We start from the raw sequence: 20,918 nt of genomic DNA, 5'->3' as shown, positions 1-20,918 counted from the left end.
CACAAGGCTCCATATTTTTTCTGTTTGTAATTCCTTGCATGAGAATTAGACTTTTGCTGTTGTCTCTCGAATTCTTGAAATGGAGCCCAAACCTTTTCACTTTTTCAACGTGGCACGTGAATTCACAGTTCATTCAACAATGAATCCACATTCCCTGTCATATCGTAATCCAAAATACTCTTTAAGGCTCTGTTTGGGAGCCGGAGTTGAGAGGGATACAGGAATGGAGCTGAGAACGGTGATGGATTGGCAGAGATGGGAGCGGAGTTCACATCTTCAGACGTGTGTTGTTGAACTCTGCCAAATTTAACGAGAGCGTCCCAAACTCCACTCTGATCTCCTCTCCAAACCCCTCTCCCCTTCCAACTATGACAAACCAATCGGCGGAGACGAGCAAGGATTCCAAAATCCCCGTCTCTGCTCCCGACACTGTCTCCCGATCAGAGCTTAAGGCCCTGTGTGGAAACTAGCTGTCGGAGATAGCCGGAGTGGGAAGTGGGGAATACCCAGTGCCAAAGTCGTTTGGGATGGATGCAGTTGTAGGAAAGAATGTAACTGGGGTGGTATTTGATGACTCCAGTTCCATGTTTCACTTGCCACCTGGATGAAGTGGTAGTTACCAATTTCTCCGGTTCCCACGCCGGTGACAGCTTCAACGACGTTCCCAATGCTCTCCCAGTTATAATTTCAGTTTTTCAGCTGCATTTCAAACAACTGCACAAGTGGAAGTAGTGATAAATCATCAGTTGAACCGTTGCACTTATACCAAACAATCATGTTGATTTGCTAAAATCACAGTTTTTTTTTTTTTTTTAGCAAGCTGGGGTTAGGCCGGAGGGTGTTGTGTATTCTCCCCGGAATACAAATTCACGTGTTCTAGTGTGTACTCAAGAATATCTTGAGACCCGTGATAATTCATATGCCAATGTTGCCCACAATGACTTTATAATAAAATAACATATAAAAAAGTAGATATGCTTTTGACAAAAATGTCCTTCCGTAAAATAGATATGTGTTGGACGAAAATATCCTCCCGCTCCTCGTATATAGATTTGCACGTTCCACCTTTGTTTTTAGCTTGTGTTACAACACATGACCGCCTTCTCATTCCTGCCTTGTGTTAGATAGAAAATGTTTTCGGGTTTATTCCTACCTCGTCGAGATAACTATAAATCGAATGACTGGTTCGATCATTGGTGGGCATCATAAAGGGATTTGTCAGTCATTTCTTTTTACAATTATCTCTTCTTCTTCATTTTCGTTAGGCAATATGGAAAAAAACAATGACGCACAAACATTCCAACAAGTGCCATTAAAGCATGGTGAGTACCTTTCCATGTCATCATGCTATTGTTGAAGAACGTATGACATCATGAGTGTCATTAAGGTGTTGTTTTGTTATTGTAGGTAAATTTTATCCTTTCGACTGTTGGAAACTCGAAGATATTTATAAGACGTTGAGACCTGTTGACAAGAATGCTTGGTTACATATGCGAGCAAGGGCCTCTACCCCATCCGGTATCGTCCATTCACTCAGTATATGCAATGTAACACAAATCACGGTTGTAGTAACATACGACCAATTTGTGAGATATTGTTTTGTTTGTTAATATCGATTTGTAATATATTATGTTGAATTGTCGTATATCGATCGGTAAGATATTATGTGTTTTCTAGTGTCAATTTGTGAGATATTGTTTTATTTGTTAATATTGATTTGTAATATATTATGTTGAATTGCCATATATCGATTTATAAGATATTATGTATTTTCTAGTGTCAATTTGTGAGATATTTTTTTTATTGTTAATATCGATTTATAATATATTATGCTGAATTTCTGTATATCGATTTGGAAGATATTATGTGTTTTCTAGTATCAATTTGGTGATATTGCTTTGTTTATTAATATCGATTTGTAATATATTATGCTGAATTGTCGTATATCGATTTGTAAGATGTTATGTGTTTTCCAGTGTCGATTTGTGAGATTTTTTTTTTGTTAATATCGATTTGTAATATATTATGTTGAATTACCGTATATTGATCTGTAACATATTATATATTTTCTAGTGTCGATTTATGAGATATTGTTTTGTTTGTTAATCTTGATTTGTAATATATTATGCTTAATTGTTGTATATCAATTTGTAAGATATTATGTGTTTTCTAACATCAATTTGTGAGATATTGTTTTGTTTGTTAATATTGATTTGTAATATATTATGTTGAATTGCCGTATATTAATTTGTAAGATATGTGTTTTCTAGTGTTGATTTGCAAGATATTGTTTTGTTTGTTAATATCGATTTGTAATATATTTTGCTAAATTGCCGTATATCGATTTGTAAGATATTATGTATTTTCTAGTGTCGATTTATGAGATATTGTTTTGGTTGTTAATCTCGATTTGTAATATATTATGTTGAATTTCCGTATATCGATTTATAAGATGTTATTTGTTTTCCAGTGTCGATTTGTGGAATATTGTTTTGTTTGTTAATATCGATTTGTAATATATTATACTGAATTATTGTAAACGTATGCACTGGCTAACGCAAATTGATATTTTGCTCATGACAGTGTTGAGCATATCAACTAGTTGTAGTGAAGATGATGTGTCTTAATCTCTGGAAAGTCATAGAGCAACGAACATCCATACTACCGACGCACCTGAAGAAGTGAATATGTGCACTAATGATGCACATGATATGAAGGGTACATGCATTGGATTCACTCTAGACTTGAATATTCCAGCAGACGAAATACAATTCGATAATGATATTCCATCAGACGAAATGCAATTCGATAATGAGGTAGACGATCATGACATTGCACTTGACAAAGGTGCATGCACCTCAAGTCTGCATGATAGTACACTTGACTCTGTTCTCATAGAGGGAATGCAGTTTAATAATGAGGAAGTTGCATGCAAACTTTACAATGATTATGCCTTAAAACTTGGCTTCAATGTTAGAAGGTATTCTTGGGCAAAAAATGCATAGGGTGTCGTGGTGAGAAATGCATATGTTTGTTCTAAGCAAGGTTTGAAGAAGTCAAGTAGAAATCCAACAAGGAGCAAGCCAGATTCAAGATGTGGTTGTCCAGCGAGAATAGTGTTAAGAAGACTTCCAAATGGGAAATATGTAGTTCATACTTTAATCAATGATCATAAGAAGCCCCTTCATTTATGACTCTTATGTTAAGGTCACATCGTAAAGTAACTGAAGTGCATGCTACAATTGCTGAAATAGCTGATAGCGCCAGCATTGCACCAAGGAAGACATACAATTTGTGCGCACACATAGATGGTGGTCGCAAGAATGTACCATTCACACTTATGGATCTAAGAAACCATTTGAGAAGGAAGAGGTCAAACAACATGAAGAATGGAGGAATATGTTCTTTGGTTGATCACCTACAAAAGAATTCAAGCAATGACCCTGGTTTCTTTAGTGCAATGCAACTGAATGAAAATGAGTATGTTGTGAATATGTTTTGGGAAGATTCAAAGTCAAGAGTAGATTATGAATGCTTCAATGATGTACTCATTTTTTTATACGATAGTGAAGATTAATACAGAACAGTGGCAATTTGCGCAGTTTGTCAGAGTGAACCATCACTCGCGGAGTTACATATTAGGTGACACTTTTTTGTATGACCAAACCAAAGAAACCTTTGAGTGGTTGTTCAGAGTATTTACACAGGCAATGAATGGGAAGCACCCTAGAGCTGTACTTATAGATGATAATCATGCAATTGTGGTTGCAGTGTCTCATGTATGGCCATATGCACATTATTGCCTATGTTTGTGGCATATCTTTCAAAATGCAACAAAGAACATAGAACACATTTTTAATCAGAAGACATGGTTTGATAAAATGTTTAGAAAGTGTGTACTTGAGAGCATGAATGAAGTACTTTTCTGTCTGATTGGGAGAAAATGATTCAAATGTACGACCTTCAAGATTGTGTGTGGTTACAAAATTTATATGCAGACAAAGAGAAGTGGGCATTGGCATATGGAAGACAATACTTTTGTGCAAGTATGATAAGCACACAAAGAGTTGAATCTATGAATGCCACATTGAAAAAAACCTTGTATTCATGTTTAACAATGTTTCGCTTCATAGAACAATATGAATTATTTGTAGACGGTCTTAGACAGAATGAGCTTGAATAAGATGTGAAATGCTTTAATACCCGTCCTGTAACTTTGGGCATGAAAATATTGACACGACCTGCATATCTGTATACACTAATTGTATTTGAATGAACAAAGAAAGAGGTTATACAGGTCATGAATTGCAACATAGAAGGACATATGCAATATGGGAATATGCATAAATACCATGTAGTTTGAGAGTTCGAAGAACAACCAAAAAAGAAAGAAGCATATGTTACGTACAATGTTGACAACAAAACAATTGGATGTACATAAAAAATGTTTGAATTCAAAGGTATTTTATGTCGTCATGCATTAAAGGCACTTAATCAAGAGAAGATACAAGAAATACCTGAGTCATATATAATGCAAAGATGGACGGGACAAACAAAAATTCAACTGCTGAATAGAAATAATGACAGTCCATCTGGTGTTGATGAGAAGTGCCACATAGCCTTCCGTTACCAACAACTATGTAGGTCACTTATGCATGTTACAGATTTGTCATCGAAAAGCGAAGAAGCCTATGTATGTATTAGAAAAATGTCAAGGAAATTACTTGAAAAAGTGCAATTAATTCACCATGAGTCCATTGTAGCTCATGAAGACCAATCTAAGAAAACATAATCGAACAACGTAGGTGAAATTCATATTTTTCCTGACCCTTATGATAAGTTGTGCCGAAGCGTCAACATCATCTTCGACAAGTCAGAAGTAAACCTTGTAGATTATGATAGAAATATTCACTTAGCAAAGGGTATAAAAAAGAAACCTACCTCTGATCACAGTCGTCAGAGGATAAAGGGTGCACTAGAATTGGTTTGCAAAAAAATGTGTCAGAAACAACCAACCCCTAAACAACCAAGCCCTTCACATGAACATGTATGTAATACAATATATTGCTTCCCATATAAATTATATTACGTGCAACTTATTAATATTTAACTTGTGTAATTTCCAACATGCAGCAATACCCTACAAACGTGCATTACAACGTTAGAACCTGCAACCCCCCCAACTTGTTTGAGTGGAACGATGGCATGAGTTTGACAAGTCTTTTGGTATGTTTCAATTTTGGGAGGATGTTTGCATTTTTTGTTGAACTTAATATAGTGCCTGATATTGTTCTATTTAATGACAGGCTCAATTCAATTCAAAAGTGAGCAACGCAACACAGGAATTGTGTGTGGATTCTTCAACTACAAAATAGTTGTAGCATTTAACTTTCATTAGTGTAAATCGTTGTAATGTTTAGCATTCTGTAATTCTATAATTCTTTCTTGTAATTCTATAATTTTTTATTGTAAAACTATAATTCTTTGTTGTAATGTTATAATTCTTTGTTGTAATTTTATAATAGAAATCATACTACAAATATCATAAAACTTGTCCCTAGTAAGCACATAATATCTTACAAATCGATATACAACAATTGAGCATAATATATTATAAATCGATATACGATAATTCAACATAATAGATTACAAATCGATATTAACATTGATAATTCAATATTTTCGTATATAACACCATCACATCGTATTTATACAAATCATAAGGATATTTAGAAAGATGAAATCACATTCACAAATGCGACACATTCAATTTAAGCATGTTTTCATGATACAATTTCACATGGAATGCATAATCAAATCCAAAATAATTTCATGCAAGCATGCATACAGTCACATCAAACATTGCAATACATTCAATCATTCATATCACAATAATGTCAAACATGTACCTGCAACAAACACACTTCAATATCCCGCTAACTACTACCATGCTTAGCATAGAATCTGAACTCCAGCAAAACAATCCTAGATATCCACAACTAAGTGAGTGTGTGAGTAGGAAAGTGTTGTATCCAAGAAAGTAAATAACTTGTGATGTGCTTGGATCACTTACTCACCATGGGTCTTTACCCGATTTGCATGCTTTTGCATTTGTATTTTTCTTCTTTCTTTTTGCATGACATTTTAAACTGCATGCGATGCTTAGCATTAAGCATTGCGCATTTTGCTCTGCTATGCACCTGCAATGACAAAGACTGCCACCCAAAGACAAAGACATAGGCAGTGAGCTTTGCCACACCCTGGCTGACGAAAGGGGAACACGACAGGGGGTAGAGCCTCCTCCTCCTATCGGCAGAAGAACCACTCAGGTAGGGGCTTCGCCCTCCCTGCCTGACGAGAAAAGACAACAGCCGATCAGAGAAACAAAGTGAACAGGGGGCGGAGGGGCTTCGCACCCTGCCGGCTGAAAGAACCAAGGATAAGTGGCTCTGCCCCTCCGACCGAATGAAAATAAAGAAGGTACGGGAGAGGGGTCAAACCCCTCCCTCGTAACTCAAGCAACAAGGAGGTGGTCTCGGCCCCTCACTTACCAAGAAGGAGAAACAGGAAGGGATTGAGTCCCTCCCTCAAAACCAAGAAAAACAAGGCAAGGGCCCAAAGCCCCTGTTGAAAATTTTTTCATAGGCGGCAGGGGGTGTCTACCCTACCGATCTGTCGAAAAAACTGGCAGGGCCTTAAGCCCCTGTGAGTCGGTCATGGTTTGTCAGCAGGGAAGAACGACAAGCTCATGTCGGTTGACAGAAAAGAAACAAAAGCAAAAGAAGAAGATGAAGACACAGGAGAAAGAGAGGGGGTGAGAGGTTACCTAGAGAGGTGAATGAGGGTTCGACTATGAGAGTCGAGCAAGGGAGAGGGTTCGGCAATGTAAGTGAGGGAAGAAGTAACACGGTGGTCGGCGGTGGCACACGACGGTCGGTGGTCGGCGGTGGCACATGGTGATTGATGGAAGGAGAGGGGGTTCGGGGAAGGTGAGTGAGGGTTCAGGGTCGGTGGTCGACGGTGGCACACGACGACAGAGATGGAGTGAGAAAAGAAGTAACACGACGGTCAGTGATCGACAGCGGCACACGACGGTTGGTGGTCGGTGGGCGGAGGTGGCACACGACGATCGGCGGAAGGAGAGAGGTTTCTGGAAAGGTGAGTGAGGGTTCAGGGTTGGTGGTCGACGACGGCACACGACGGCGAAGGAGACAGAGTGAGGGAAGAAGTTACTCGAGCGGCGGGTAGGGATGGCAGTGGATCGGGGGAAAGCGGGGCCCCGCCCCGCCTCGCCGCGTTTGGACCGGGGATGGAGGGTATGAAACGGGGATGGAGGCGGGGACGAAGGTTAAAATCCATCCCCGTCCGGGGGTGGAGGCGGGGATGGACTAGCACGTTCCCCCGCTCCGCCCCGCCCCATCCCCGCCCCGGCCCCGCCCCGCCCCGGCCCCGCCCCGGCCCATCCCCGCCCACAACCCTTTATATTTTTCTACATGTTTACTAACCCTAACTCCCTTCCCTAATTTCCTAACCCTGGAGCCGCCGAGCCGGGCCGTCGCCTCTTCCCCTTCCTTCCCCATCCGCATTATCATTGGAGCTGGGCCGTCGCCGACCACCGTTGGCCGACGCCGACCACCGTTTGCCGACACCGACCACCGTTGGCCGACACGATCTCTCCCTCCTTCCATGGCTAATGTATTGTTTGACTTCTTCTGAGATCTTAAAAACAACTTTTGACATGGCTGATGCATTATTTGTTTGTCAGCGTACGAACTATCAAAAAAAGAAGGTAAGGTTGGGACACCTGAGAGATCACTCTCCGATCTTGGTAATCTAAGTTATCGTGGCTACTGGACTAGGGTTTTGCTTGACATTCTGAAGAAGCATAAGGGCAATATTTCCATCCTGCTTTCTTTCTGGACCTTCATGTTTTAAATTTGTGTTGCACTCTGTGGTTTTGCTTGTGCTGTCAAATCTTCTCATATAGTGGACACATTTTTCTGTGATTATAAAGCAGGTTTCAATAGGTTAATTTTTTCATTTATAGTGGTTGTTTGATTTGGCTTAATTTTTTTTAACATTTCAGATCAACTTATTTGCATATTCATTTTTCTAATTATTAAATAATATTCTCCAGTTCAAAAAAAATTGGAGGATGAGGAACTGAGTCCATTCAATATCTTCTAGAGCATGATCCATGGATGTTATGTATTAGTTTACTAGGCACAAGTAAAATCTAATTTTTGTCTGAGCTATGAAGGCGGGGAGATCCTGTTTTCCATGTGGATGAATTCATTTATCATTAACTGAAATATTAACGTGAATGATTTCTAAGTAGGGATGCAATTTGACAAACGGGGACGGGGACGGGACGGGGACGGGGCGGGGGTGGAGGACATGAAACGGGGATGAAGGCGGGGGTGGAGGATAAAATCCATCCCCGCCGCGAAGGCGGGCCGGGGGTGGAGGATAAAATTTTGAGGCGGGGCGGGGGTGGAAACCTTGTCCCCCGCCCCGCCCCGCCCCACTGCCATCCCTAGCGGCGGGTGGCAGAAGAAAAGAACTCAGTCGACGGGCGGCGAGAGGCGACTACGTGCGAGGAATGAAAAAGAAAGGAAAAGAAAAAGAAAGGGGCTCGCTTTAGGGATTTACGGGAAAATTAGCGACGAATTCGCGAAGAATTTTTTTTATCTCCTAATCCGTCGCTAAGTTGCGACGGAGTTTGAGATGAAAATTTTTCGTCGCTAATTAGCGATGGATTGGAGACAGAATTTTTTCATCGATAATTCCGCAACTAATTCTAATTTTAGGGACAGCTAGTTTTCTCTAACTAATCCATTGCAAATTTGTGACAGATTATTTTCATCACAAATTTTCGTCGCTAATTAACGTTTTTCTTGTAGTGATACATATTATCGAAAAAACATGATCCAAAGATTGATTTCTACTAAATCGGTCATGTTGAATCCATGATGTTAGATCGAGTAAAATAATGTCTTGCTTCGTGAGATTCCATCTAGAATCGAATTGCATGTAACAAATATATACCTACTCCAACATAAGGAATGCCACATTTTTTTTTCAAGTTTTTCCTCTTTTTTCCTCATTTGTGTTGGACGGTCTTGCTTGTTGTTGAGGAGGGTGTCTTAGGAACCACAAGTTTAATTCCAATAGGTTTTCTCTTGTAAAAGTTGCACCAACCTTTGGTGGTTGAGACAAATAATGATGCCTGCAGTGTAAGGACTCACTGGCATTTTATTTTTGTTGGTTGGTACCAATAAATCCTATATATATATATATATATATATCTCACCTACTTCTTGTTGAGATGAATGGCTACCTACAAGTCTATAAAATTCGGATTTGAAGTCAAAATGTCAGGGCCTGAACTCGGTACAAGTAGGGCGGATTGGCTAAACAGAACCAATTCTATTCCAAATTTGAACAATCTTAGGAGATTTTTTTAGCTGGTTGGTATAGTTTTTTTGTAACCCTTCACTCCTTTAACTTAGCAGCCAAGAATTATTCTCATAAATCTCCTCCATTATGAGTGAGAAAAGAAGTCTCAAGACTTGAGTTTTTCGCATACTTAGCCTGAGACAAAATGAATACGAGAAGCCATGTCTAAAGCAGAAGCGGGGAAGCGAGTGTAAAGAAAGTATAAAGTGTGAAGCAGGACACGGTTGTAAAGCGATTATGCAAGCTCATGAAATGAAAAGGAACACAGAGAAAGCAATACGGACACAAACACAAATACAAAATGATATGAAACCAACATGCAAGCTTTTCATAAAAAATTTATTATTTCTTAATGTGATAAAACAAAAGGTTTTGATAGCTCTTAATCTAGAAATTGCACTGGCTTAGGTGAATAATGCCAATAGATTGCTAACTTAAATGCTGCTGCAGTACACATTCTGTTTGAATTTGAATTGTTCAGTAAGCTTAAAAGAAGCCAGAGTCATTTGAATCGAGTTCAGGCAGCACCTCCCGAGCAGTTTTGAGTCATTTGGTTAGCTCAGGTGCACGAGTCGTTTTGAGCCCACTTAATCCTTAATGAAAGGCAATAAACGAATTCGATATGAAAAATAAAAATAAAAATAAAAATAAAAATTAAATCCAAAACTCAGTAAACAATTCCCTTGAAGACACACTGACGTACAAACAAAGCTTTTGAACACAGTTCTCATGTAAATCTTGGTGAGTGCATGCATACATATTCAAATGCACACCGGAACAGAACTACACAGTCATGGCGTCTGCGCATTAGAGTCCTTAGACTGATCCTCAGAAGATGGCCTGTTCCCGGAATCCGGTTGCCGGATATCCTCAATCATCTTAACCACATCTGCTATTAGCGGCCGTTGATCTGGATTCTTTCCCACGCACGCCATTGCTATTTGCAACATCTGCACCATCTCCTCTTCAATGTTTTGATATCTCATAAGTTCCACATCGAACACTTCGGCCGTCCACTCCTCTCGCACCACAGACTGAACCCACCGAGGGAGATCCACCACTTCATCGTTTCCGGGAGATTGAATTGGGGATTTCCCGGTCAGCATTTCCAGAAGAAGAACACCAAAGGCATAAACATCAGACTTCTGAGTAACTTTCCGGGTCTCAATTAGCTCTGGCGCACGATATCCGGCCGTGCGAGAGGGGGGCACAGGTGCATTCATGAGTGGAGCCAGGCCAGTATCAGAAACACAAGCAGTGAAGTCCTGTGTGAGCAAGACATTGGAGGATTTTATGTTTCCATGGGCGAATCTTTCCCCACCTTCAGAATGAATGTGCATGATTCCTCGTGCAGTCGCAAGCGAGATTTTCACTCTGGATTCCCAGTCTAAGGGCGTGCGTCCAACACCTCTGTTCCCTGTAGAATTACAGAAGATTTACAAGTGAGCAGCTCTGATTGCATAAACATATAATAACCAGGAGTGCGTACTTAAGCATCAAGAAAATCAGCAGTGTGTCTAAGCAATAGATGAAGACAGATGCCTTACGAAAGTGAGATTTTCTCAAGCTCTTGTGATTACAAATCACAGAACTTTCACAGAACAACACAAAACATGTGAAAGTTGAACATACGATTGCAATTGTTACGTGTGATTCTATACACCTAACCTGTGAAGGTTACTGGTGTGAACGTGTGACCAACTTTCACAGGTTGAGAAATCACAACTGAGGAATCACAGATGCGCGTGCCCAAACAACCTTTTTCAGGTCAACCATGAGGATCTATACCACTAAGATCTGAAAACGTTTTCCACTAAGATCATACCCGTGCATTAGTACAGCAATGGTGTGAAAATATAATGTAAAACACAAATATCATTCTGAGTTAGAGAATGCTCAGACATATATTATATGCAGACATCAATGCAATGGAAATGATCAAAATTGTGCAAGAATTGAATAAGGGAAACAAACGCACTTACCATGAAGAAGTGCAGACAAACTCCCAGATGGGATGTAGTCATAAACCAGGAGTTTCTCGTCCTTCGAATAGTAATACGCGCGCAACGGCACCACATTCGGGTGCATTCCCACCCTCCCCACAATCTCCATTTGCTGCTCAAACTCCCTCTTTCCAACCACCACCTCCTTCAATCGCTTCACTACCACGGTTGTCCCTTCCTCCAGCACTGCCTTATAAGCAGTCCCATAACTCCCCTTCCCCAACACTTCTGCCGAAGCTCTCAACAGATCTTCCAGGTCGAAATTATAAGAGCAACCTTCGAAGAACACCAACTTATTCTTCTCTGCTTCTTGAGCCGCAGTCGCAAATTCATCCTTAGGTTTGTCAGAGCCGCTCTTCTTACCCTTCGTCGATTCAGCAACATCGCGAGAACCATCGGTCTTCTTCTTCAGGCAACACACTATAAGGGCCACTGCCAGTAGAAAAATCAATGAGGAGCCACCAATAACAATGGCAAGTATAGCACCTGTGCTGAGTTTTCTGTTTGAGGCCACAGTTGTTGAAGTAGGAGTGGAAGGTGAAGGTGAAGGAAGGTTTGGAGTACATTGAAGAAGAGGTGAACCGCATAGAAGAGAGTTCCCCAAGAAGGAGGAACTGGGGAAACTTTGAAATGAGGCTGGAATTGTACCACTGAGACTGTTGTAGCTGAGATTGAGGTGTCTCAGACTAATGATGTTAAGATCAGGAATAGGCCCAGTGAGAGAGTTGTTCTGGAGGTGAAGTGCGGTGAGTTTGGTGAGATTGTTCAATGATGATGGAATATTGCCAGTGAAGGAGTTGAATGATAAATCAATGAAGGTGAGATTCGACGAAAGCGAGCCCGGAATATCACCTGAGAAATTGTTTTTCTGGAGGTAGAGATACTGGAGAGAAGGAAGAGAGGCTAGATCAGAAGGGAGCGATCCTGCAAGCCTATTTGAGCGCAGGCTGAGGGTGCGCAGAGCAGTGAGGTTCCCAAGTGTGGAAGGGGGGATCGGACCGGTGAGGCCAATGCCAGGGAGACGGAGGTTAAGTACATGGGAGCGATCTGGCGCACAAGTGATGCCTATCCAGGAGGTACAGATTGGAGTTGCTTGATTCCAGTTCAGTTTCCGGCCATGGAGAACAGCAGAGGAAAAGGCTAGAAGGGCTTGTTGGTCGGAACTCAGATCAGCAATCACTGGAGAAAGCACAAGAAAGGAGAGGAAGACGAGTACAGGAAAAAACAACAAGGTTGAAGATGAGGGGCCTTTCATCTGCGCTGCTCTTGTGAAGCAACCTTCAAAAGAGGAAGAAACACCGGTTCTTTTTGCTTGTTCTGCCACAAAAAGAAAAAAAGATCAATTTCTCCCACTTGCATCTTTGAAAGGTAAGGTCCTATAATGCATAAGCTCTAATTTGATCATTTCTCTGTAATAAACCGTTTCTTGGCAGCATACCAAAAACTTATTTGGCAGAAGAATCACCAAATAAAACAAAGGAAAATGAAAGGAATTCTACTGTTCTAGCAAACTACCTCATCTTCACAGAAACGATCGGCGCCTTCTCTCTTGATACCCTTTTTCCCAAAAAAATTGATTTTTTTTGAACAAAAGCATAAAGCAAACTTTGACCAACAACTAAAAAAGAATGAAAGGCCTCATCCTCAATCCTCAGATGCATTTTCAACAACTTCAAGGGTGTTCTTGAGCCAGTTTTGTTTAGGCTCTTGCAGACTCCAAAAGCACAGCGTGATTTGGCGGCAAATGGTTGAAACCTTGCAGCTTGAAATCGTACCTTTTAAAAAGATTCCAAACAGTGGAGAAACAACAATGACATGGTAACAAGAATAACTGGACAAACCATTGAACTACCTAAAAAGCCCTTAGAAAGCGATAATTGCGTGTGCAAATTGCCATCTCCAAGAACGGTGCGAATTCGATTACTAAGAACCATGTCATAAAGACACGTGGATGCACGGGAGTTCGTCTAGCAAGTTTGATTTTTATCTGAAAAAATGGAATTTCTAATTTTTTAATCAATACAAATTACTTTTTGATATTTTAATTTTAAAATGTATTTTTATTAAAATAAAATTTTAAAACATTAAAATAATAATAAAATATTATTCATGCATGTCAGTGTCTATATGACCGCTCGCGTCCCCGAGAAGACGCCACAAAAATGGCTGCCCCGTGACATAGATTAAGAACAAGATGCTTCAAATGGGAAGCAATCAGTAATGGTAGGGGCAAGTCATCGGAATTTTGAAATTGAAACTACTTCATTAGTTAAGGCAAGGAATAATGCTCGGACCACATCTCCGTTTCACGTTAGAAAAAGAAAAGGGATCGACTTGTGAATGTCACCGAACGGGACGCCACAAGTTCGAAACCACGGGTGGTGTCCCTTACCGCAGTAGGACTTTAAGGGTTTTACTAACCGGAGGCCAGCCAAGGTGCGGTCGGTGATAAAGTTTTTTCCTTGAATTATAAAAAAAAAAGAGGATCGAATTAGATTTTGTAACATTAAATCCGGATTCCAATTCAAAGCTGGGCGTACTCTTGATGGAATTAAGATTCAGAAACTCCAAGATTTTACCAATAGGAGACCTGCCAATACGCGGTAGATGATGGAGTTTTATAACCTCCTAAATCTAAAAGCATGACCTTTAAAAATTTACGTCTGAACAAAAGCCAGAACCCATTGCTAAAACTTGAAAAGTAGTCGTAAATATCGGCATTATTTTCTAATAAAACTATACACTCAAGAAAATGAGTGATATTATCAAAAAATAATATATTTTTTAAAATATCACGATATTATCCCAATCCGGGCAATCCAGTTAGTCTGACAGTTACTGTGTCCACTGACAATCATGCAGTCTCTGTCCAAAACGACCAGTGAAATACTCATATTCTAAAGTGGACAAGGAAAAGACGGACATGGTTTTGGCCTTCTGTAAAAGATAAGATGGGGATAACCCCACAAGAGTCTAAATGGAGGGAATGACGTAGGACACACCGACACAGAATAAAAAGAGAGCAGATCAAGTGATCTGCCAAATCACTTTAGGAAAGTGATCTCAAAGTGATTTGGGATCCTCACCGTCCATGTACACAAGCACTCAAGGACCATGAGGTCCACGTCCTCGTCGGATGAAATAATGGACGGCGAAGATGTCAATTCACTTTTTTAAAGTGATTTGACAGATCACCTGATCTTTTCTCGAATAGAACCATATAAATTTTTAAGTTCTGGCATTCAGTTCTCATCCACATATTTCACAACAAACAATGCAGACGAAATAGCAGTCATTTTGGTGAACATTTCACGTGGAAAATGAAATTATGGAATTTAGTAATTGACAAGACAAGAACGAAAAGACGAAGGTACCCGTTAAATTGGGAAGGCCCAGACCCCACCATGATCTCCCGTTCAATAATTCCAGGGCATTATCGGTATTGAGGAACTTTGAGTATTATAAGATCACTGTTTAGCGGTTTCTTGCACCTTTTTTTTCACATTAAAGAGCTGTTTTTTGTCCCACAAAAAAAGCAGCAGATTATATGAATCTCGGCCTTAAATGTCCCCGTAATTAGGGGCGTCAACTGGTCGGGTTTGGTTAGGACACAGGTAGAACCAGACCTCTGGCTTCGATTTTCGGGTATGGTATCGAGTCTGGACCCGAGTTTAATTGGATACATCATAAGACCGGAACCAGACCCGGATTATACCCGTAAAACAATATTGTTTATTATTTTTATATTGAAAAATTGTGGGTCTTAATCGAAACTTGGGTCTGGCCTGAGTGTAGTATAAAATTTCACAAACTATAACCGGTCCATGTATTAATCACACCTTTGGGTTCGGACCCAGGTCATAATCGGGTCTTCTTATTTATTACCATACCCGGACCCTATAGGGTTTGGTTCAGGTCGAATCTGGGTAAACCTGACCCGTTGACACCCCCTACCCATAATAAGACCCGATATCCCTTCTCTCGAAAAGAGAGAGGAACTTGAACGTTGTCATCTTAAAAATGAGCCACACCCATCAAAACAGTGAATAAGCTCATCGTGAGTTTCATTTTAATTGTTCCATGCCGTTCGTCCCAAACACGAACTGCATTGAGAAAAAAAGTGGGGCCCATCCAAGTGATGGCCCATTAGTACAGGTTTTAGATGTTATTCATCCTGAGATCAACGGCATCTAAAAGTGCTCCCATCTCAAAAAAAGACCCAAGATCCATAAAAATCACGGTGTCAGATAAGATATACCTCAAGGGTCCTTCAAGATGAATTCATTACTCGACAGTTCGGCTTGCTTAAAAAAGGAGATGTGTTTCTTTAGTCATTTGTGCAGTACCTTTCTGATTTCCGACAAAATTTCATGCTTAAAGTTCAGGAATCGCCATCAATGGGAAATCAGCAAACCTGACATCATAAATGGCACAACCAACGACGATAAACACAATGATAAAAGGGTTAAAAATAACAAAGCAAAGTATTTGCTACCGTACTATTGACTAGGAATCACCAATTTTACATATTTCTTTATAAAACTTTTAAAAATCATAGGATACAGTGCAGTGGTCTACATGGCTTGCTTGGTAGAAAATGTGTTTTGAATCATGTCTGGGCTACATGTAAGAAAGGTTTTCAAAGGTTAATAAATCAACGGCCTGCAATGTGCTAAAATTTCCTGACTAAAAAAAAATCGGCAATTTAAACATATCTCTGTGGTCGATTGAGTTTATACTTCATACAACCTGCACGCATGATTTCCGGCTCAATAGCATGGTACCATCAACAGTAGCGAATATGCACCCCCACAAGAAAAATTTCATCCGCGCCAAGGTGACAAATTTGTAATCTATGCATGTTTTAATTGAGTAATGGCATGAATATTCCTAAGCAGAGAATCGCAGTGAAATTTGTTTTGCAGAGTTTGGTGCAGACAAACGCATACGAGTTGATCTATCCTTCTTTAAACTCGGGAATATTTAGGATACTGCTTAGAGAGTTTGGGAATTGGACCATGCTAACTACGAGTCTAAGTTTTGTAAACCAGAATCATTTACCTGAGTTTAGAAGTAGAGAAGCGTTTGAAAAACACCACCGTAGATGGTTCACTATAACCCATCATTTGAAGCACCATCTGGGTCATCACGGTAGTACAGAGCTGCAACAAAACCCGGATCTTGTAAGATCAACCAGTCTTTTCTCATATAATGAGAAGAGCAATATATATAGATATATAACACCACCGAAAAGGGGCTATAAAATTTAGCAGCCGAAGGAGAATAAGTAACCTTCTAGCTGACGCATAATACATGATAACAGAAAAGCAAAGGACGCGTGTTTATCTTTGAAGCGAAATGGCAAAGAAAAGGGTAAATAAATTAACAGATTCACCAAAATGTGACGATGTTAATACTCGATAAACTTCACTTGTAACGTGCACTACCCATGAAGGGGTTGAGATCAGGTGATATTGAAAATCACCACCAACCGTGATTTTTCCAGTAGCCACCCTCTTTAGTACCATCCTTTGAGATCCTTCAAGGTCATTTTTTTTACCATCAGGGCATTTTGGTAGTACGGACATGATCTCAGGCCTAGGCCTCGGCGGGGGGAGTTTTACACTGCCGGCACGACAATAGTAGGTATGGCAGGATGAGCTAGCATTAGCATGACCACGACTATGTGCTTTTGGTCCTTCCACTTATAAATACAAAAAACGTGTGCACTATTTAAGATAAAGAACGAAAATGACAAAAAAAAAAAAGTAGCAAGGCAGATACCTCCATTGACTTCCAAAAAAAAACAGTGACCTCCGTCCCTTCGCTACAGAATTATTACCAAGAGGCCCACCAATTCACCACGAAAACAGTGACCTCTGTCCCTTCGTCGAAAACCATTTGAAGCAACTTGGAGCACTACGAATGATAACCCAACTCCCATGTGAGCGGCCATTAATGAGGAAGACCGCACCAAAAGGGCCATGTCTCACGGGAAAATATGGAAGGATTAGACATTTCCGTCAATCCAATTCGGTGGAAATTTGATATAGAGTCTTTAGCAATCAAATGTCACTTCAGAATCACATCAAAGAGCAACTGAGGTAGAAACCGTAAAAGTAGGCGTAAAACCAGACATACTGGGTGAAATTTTTAGAGATGGGATCAGGTCAGAGTGTGCTAATACCGTCAAAGCACCTTCGAATGCCATTAATCTCAAGACGAACGGCATCTAAACTTGAACGAATGATATGCCCAACACTGACCTGATACGCGCCCAGTTTTTTTTCCGCATAGTATCAAATGTCAAATCCACATACAAAGTCAAAACTAAATAATAACCTACAAAAAGTTCGCATTCTTTTGAGTTAAACCAGAAGCAAAGTAATTATGTAAATGAGAGAGAGAGAGATTGCCTCGAGGCCCTTGACTATTAAGTTACTAACTTTAAGCGTTAATGGAGTGCTAATAAAGCAATATTTTCCTATACAAAAGGGGTAAAAAACTACAATTTATACAAAAGAAGTATAAACCAAAACTACTATAATTTATGAAGTGAAAACCAGAAATTTTTTTAGAACATACGTTGCTTGACCTAATTTAGAAGAAAGAAGAAAATGAATCGCGGCAGAGTGTTTGAATAAAGTGACAACATTATGCAGCTCGGATTGAACAGCGAGAGACATTGCGCCGAAAATCCCTCGTGCTCAGAAAATTCTCACGAATCCCGCAATTTCTGAACTATGAGAAGGAAAAATAGGATAAAAGAAATCCTTCAACGATATTTAACAATGAACAGTAGCCTTTTGCGTGAAAAATGCTCCAGATCCGGATTAAGCACAAAGACACAAAATTGACCGTGAATCCCGTTGTTTCAGTGGATCTTTTTTCGAATAACACTTCCTGAAGCTCAGAATTCGCCATCGAAGGCCACTCATGAAGCCAGAGAGAAAAATTTTCAGAAAATAGAAGAAAAAACCCGACTAGTTACACCGGGATGCCGTGAAGAACACTCAAAATCGAAGCCTTGAGAAAGAACAACAAGAATCGGAGATCGATTTAGCTAAAAAAGCCCTAGAAACACAAATATCGCCTAAAAACATCAATATATGCAAATCAGCAGAGGAAAACCTCCAGATCGAGAAATTTTGTAGAGGAAAAACGAAATGCAGAAGAGATTCCTGTCTTTTAGCACTAAAATCGGCCACTAGACCTCAAAAAACTCACAGTTAGACCGATAAGAGAGTTAAAATCTCCGGAATGAAGAAAATAAGAAGAAAAACCAACCAAAAAAACCAAGAGAACCAGCCGAAGAGGAAATTTCACACACCTGAGTAGAAATTCTGCCGGAATTCTTAGATCCTCGAGGTGGAAACACGGAGATCACCACTCCGAGAGATCGAGATCGAGATCCGTCATTAAAGCTCGGAGACGGAGCTTCAGTACTTTGAAAAAACCGAAGCTTCTAGACACTTCTGTGGAAAAATAAAAAGAAAAAAGAGTGAAAAAAAGAGGCGGAGAGAGAGGGATATATATACATATATATATATATATATATATATATATATATATAGAGAGAGAGAGAGAGAGAGAGAGAGAGAGAGAGAGAGAGAGAGAGTGATGACTGAAGAAGTAAAGAGTGAAGGTTTTTTAAAGTCCTGAATTTATATTTTTAATTTTGTAATTATTACTGTTTTTTTTCAGTGCTGCACTTGAAGGTAGTGGTAGGCACAGCAACACCCGATTCGTAAGCGAAACAGCCAAAGACTCGACTCGGGATTCGTATCAGACTCGGTGAATAGGGGTTGCAAACGGATCTAGTTTGGTCGGACATCTGATCCGGTCCGACACTTCATTTCCTAATGTGGGTAATTAACATAAGATCCAAAAGGGTATATGGATCGGATTCAGATTCTTGCATTCAGATCCTTTTCGGATTCCAATACATGGATGATGGGCAGTAACCAGTCACCAGCCCGAACCTGTAGCAGAACCATATTCTTCGGGTCTTTGACCCGGAGAATGTTCCGGTCTGGAACTTGAGCACTCGGATGCATCTTGGGATATTGATTCCAGTGTGACAAGCCTCAGGGTGTCAACGGATCAGATTTTATCTGATATCCGACTGAAGTCGACATCGACTAATTGGATTTGATAAGCCTGATTGGATCAGGTTTATAATCGGTTTCGAATTCCATTTACCAAATCCGATGGATATCCCAATATCATTGCATATAAAAAGACCAGATTCAATATGAGATTTTCTTCATAAGAATCTGAATCTGCGACTTCAATTAAACAATAAACAAATAGTCCGATCTGGTATTGGCCACATTGTACCCATATCCAAACTATTTCATCCCTAGGCAAACCACAATCCCAATTGGAGCTTTAACCTAAAATGTCAACAAACCGTTAGTACGTTTCTTCATATAAATAAAGAAGACCAATCTGTGGAGCTGGGTTAGATACTTGGATCCTATTTGGTGTGGACCCTGTTGGGGTATTCTGGACCGGTTCAGTATAAAGTATTTTACCAATTCATTCATGCCTTGATACCATCTAAGCAGTACCTGTGTTTTATGGGGCCTGAGGCGGAGGGAAAAAATGGGCCCCCTATTAATAGTAGGAGTTCGGGGGCAGCGCCTCTAAATTCTTTTTAAAGAATCCAAATAACAATAAAAATTTGTATTCACATTAAACAAATATAATATTCCAAATATTTATATTATATTAAATAAAAATGTATAAAATATTTATATAAACTACCTAAACAATGGGCCCCTAAAATTTTTTTGGGCCCCATAGTGACAAAAGTAAAAAACGTCAAAATCTTGGGAGTAAAAAACTCTGGAGATTTTGAAACTTTTCATAAATCTTGCATTTTTTTGGCAAAATCTCGGCAATAAAAAATAAATTAAAAATATAAAAAAATAAATTTTATAAGAAAATATAAATAAAACACATTTAAAAATAAAAATTCTCGCAATAAATATCTGCTAAAAACATAAATATCACGATATTGATCATGTTTTGAAAATCTTGCGAAAAATTACCATTTTAAACTTTCAGGCAATTTCTCACGATATTATAGCAATATTTTTTTATAAATCTCGCGATATTTTGTTACAGAGGTTCAGCTGCCACTCAAACTATAAATCACATTTGCTCCAAAATACAATTAAACTATGCCTTAATATGATGTAACATTACTTAATCTACTATTAAAAAGATCACACTACCGTAGTTTTATATTGAGAGAAAAGTTGGGGACGGTAGAAAATTGAATTTTATAATGGAGATTACATCAATGTTTTTAGTTGTCCGGGCATGTGTATATATGCTTTGGGAAAAGTTTCATCTAGGGCTAGGGATGCACACGAGCCGGCTTCCAAAAAAAAAGTCTTTGAAAGAAACGTAATCAGTGGGATTTGAACCCAGGCCACTTTCAAAAAG

The 20,918-nt window shown here is 39.6% G+C and overlaps 1 protein-coding gene across 2 annotated transcripts; it reads right to left on the bottom strand.

The window, feature by feature from the left end:
* Positions 1-10,097: 10,097 nt before the first annotated feature.
* Positions 10,098-18,978, bottom strand: LOC149844002 (putative inactive receptor kinase At5g58300). 2 transcript variants are annotated; one of them, XM_090000229.1, is made up of 5 exons: positions 18,793-18,978; positions 16,524-16,624; positions 15,809-15,876; positions 11,442-12,779; positions 10,098-10,876 (listed from the first exon to the last, which is right to left on the bottom strand). In XM_090000229.1, the coding sequence occupies exons 4-5, from the start codon at positions 12,715-12,717 to the stop codon at positions 10,251-10,253; spliced, it is 1,902 nt and encodes a 633-aa protein (XP_089856355.1). In that variant the 5' UTR covers positions 12,718-12,779; positions 15,809-15,876; positions 16,524-16,624; positions 18,793-18,978; the 3' UTR covers positions 10,098-10,250. The 2 variants fall into 2 exon arrangements, with proteins under 2 accessions (XP_089856355.1, XP_089856354.1); XM_090000228.1 differs by having other exon boundaries at positions 15,721-15,876; positions 18,793-18,973.
* Positions 18,979-20,918: the final 1,940 nt, after the last annotated feature.

Source organism: Nuphar pumila, chromosome 3, assembly GCF_984573655.1.
Source record: "Nuphar pumila chromosome 3, dmNupPumi1.hap1.1, whole genome shotgun sequence".
In the NCBI taxonomy this organism is placed as follows: domain Eukaryota; kingdom Viridiplantae; phylum Streptophyta; class Magnoliopsida; order Nymphaeales; family Nymphaeaceae; genus Nuphar; species Nuphar pumila.
This window is presented reverse-complemented; position numbering and strand designations above follow the sequence as displayed.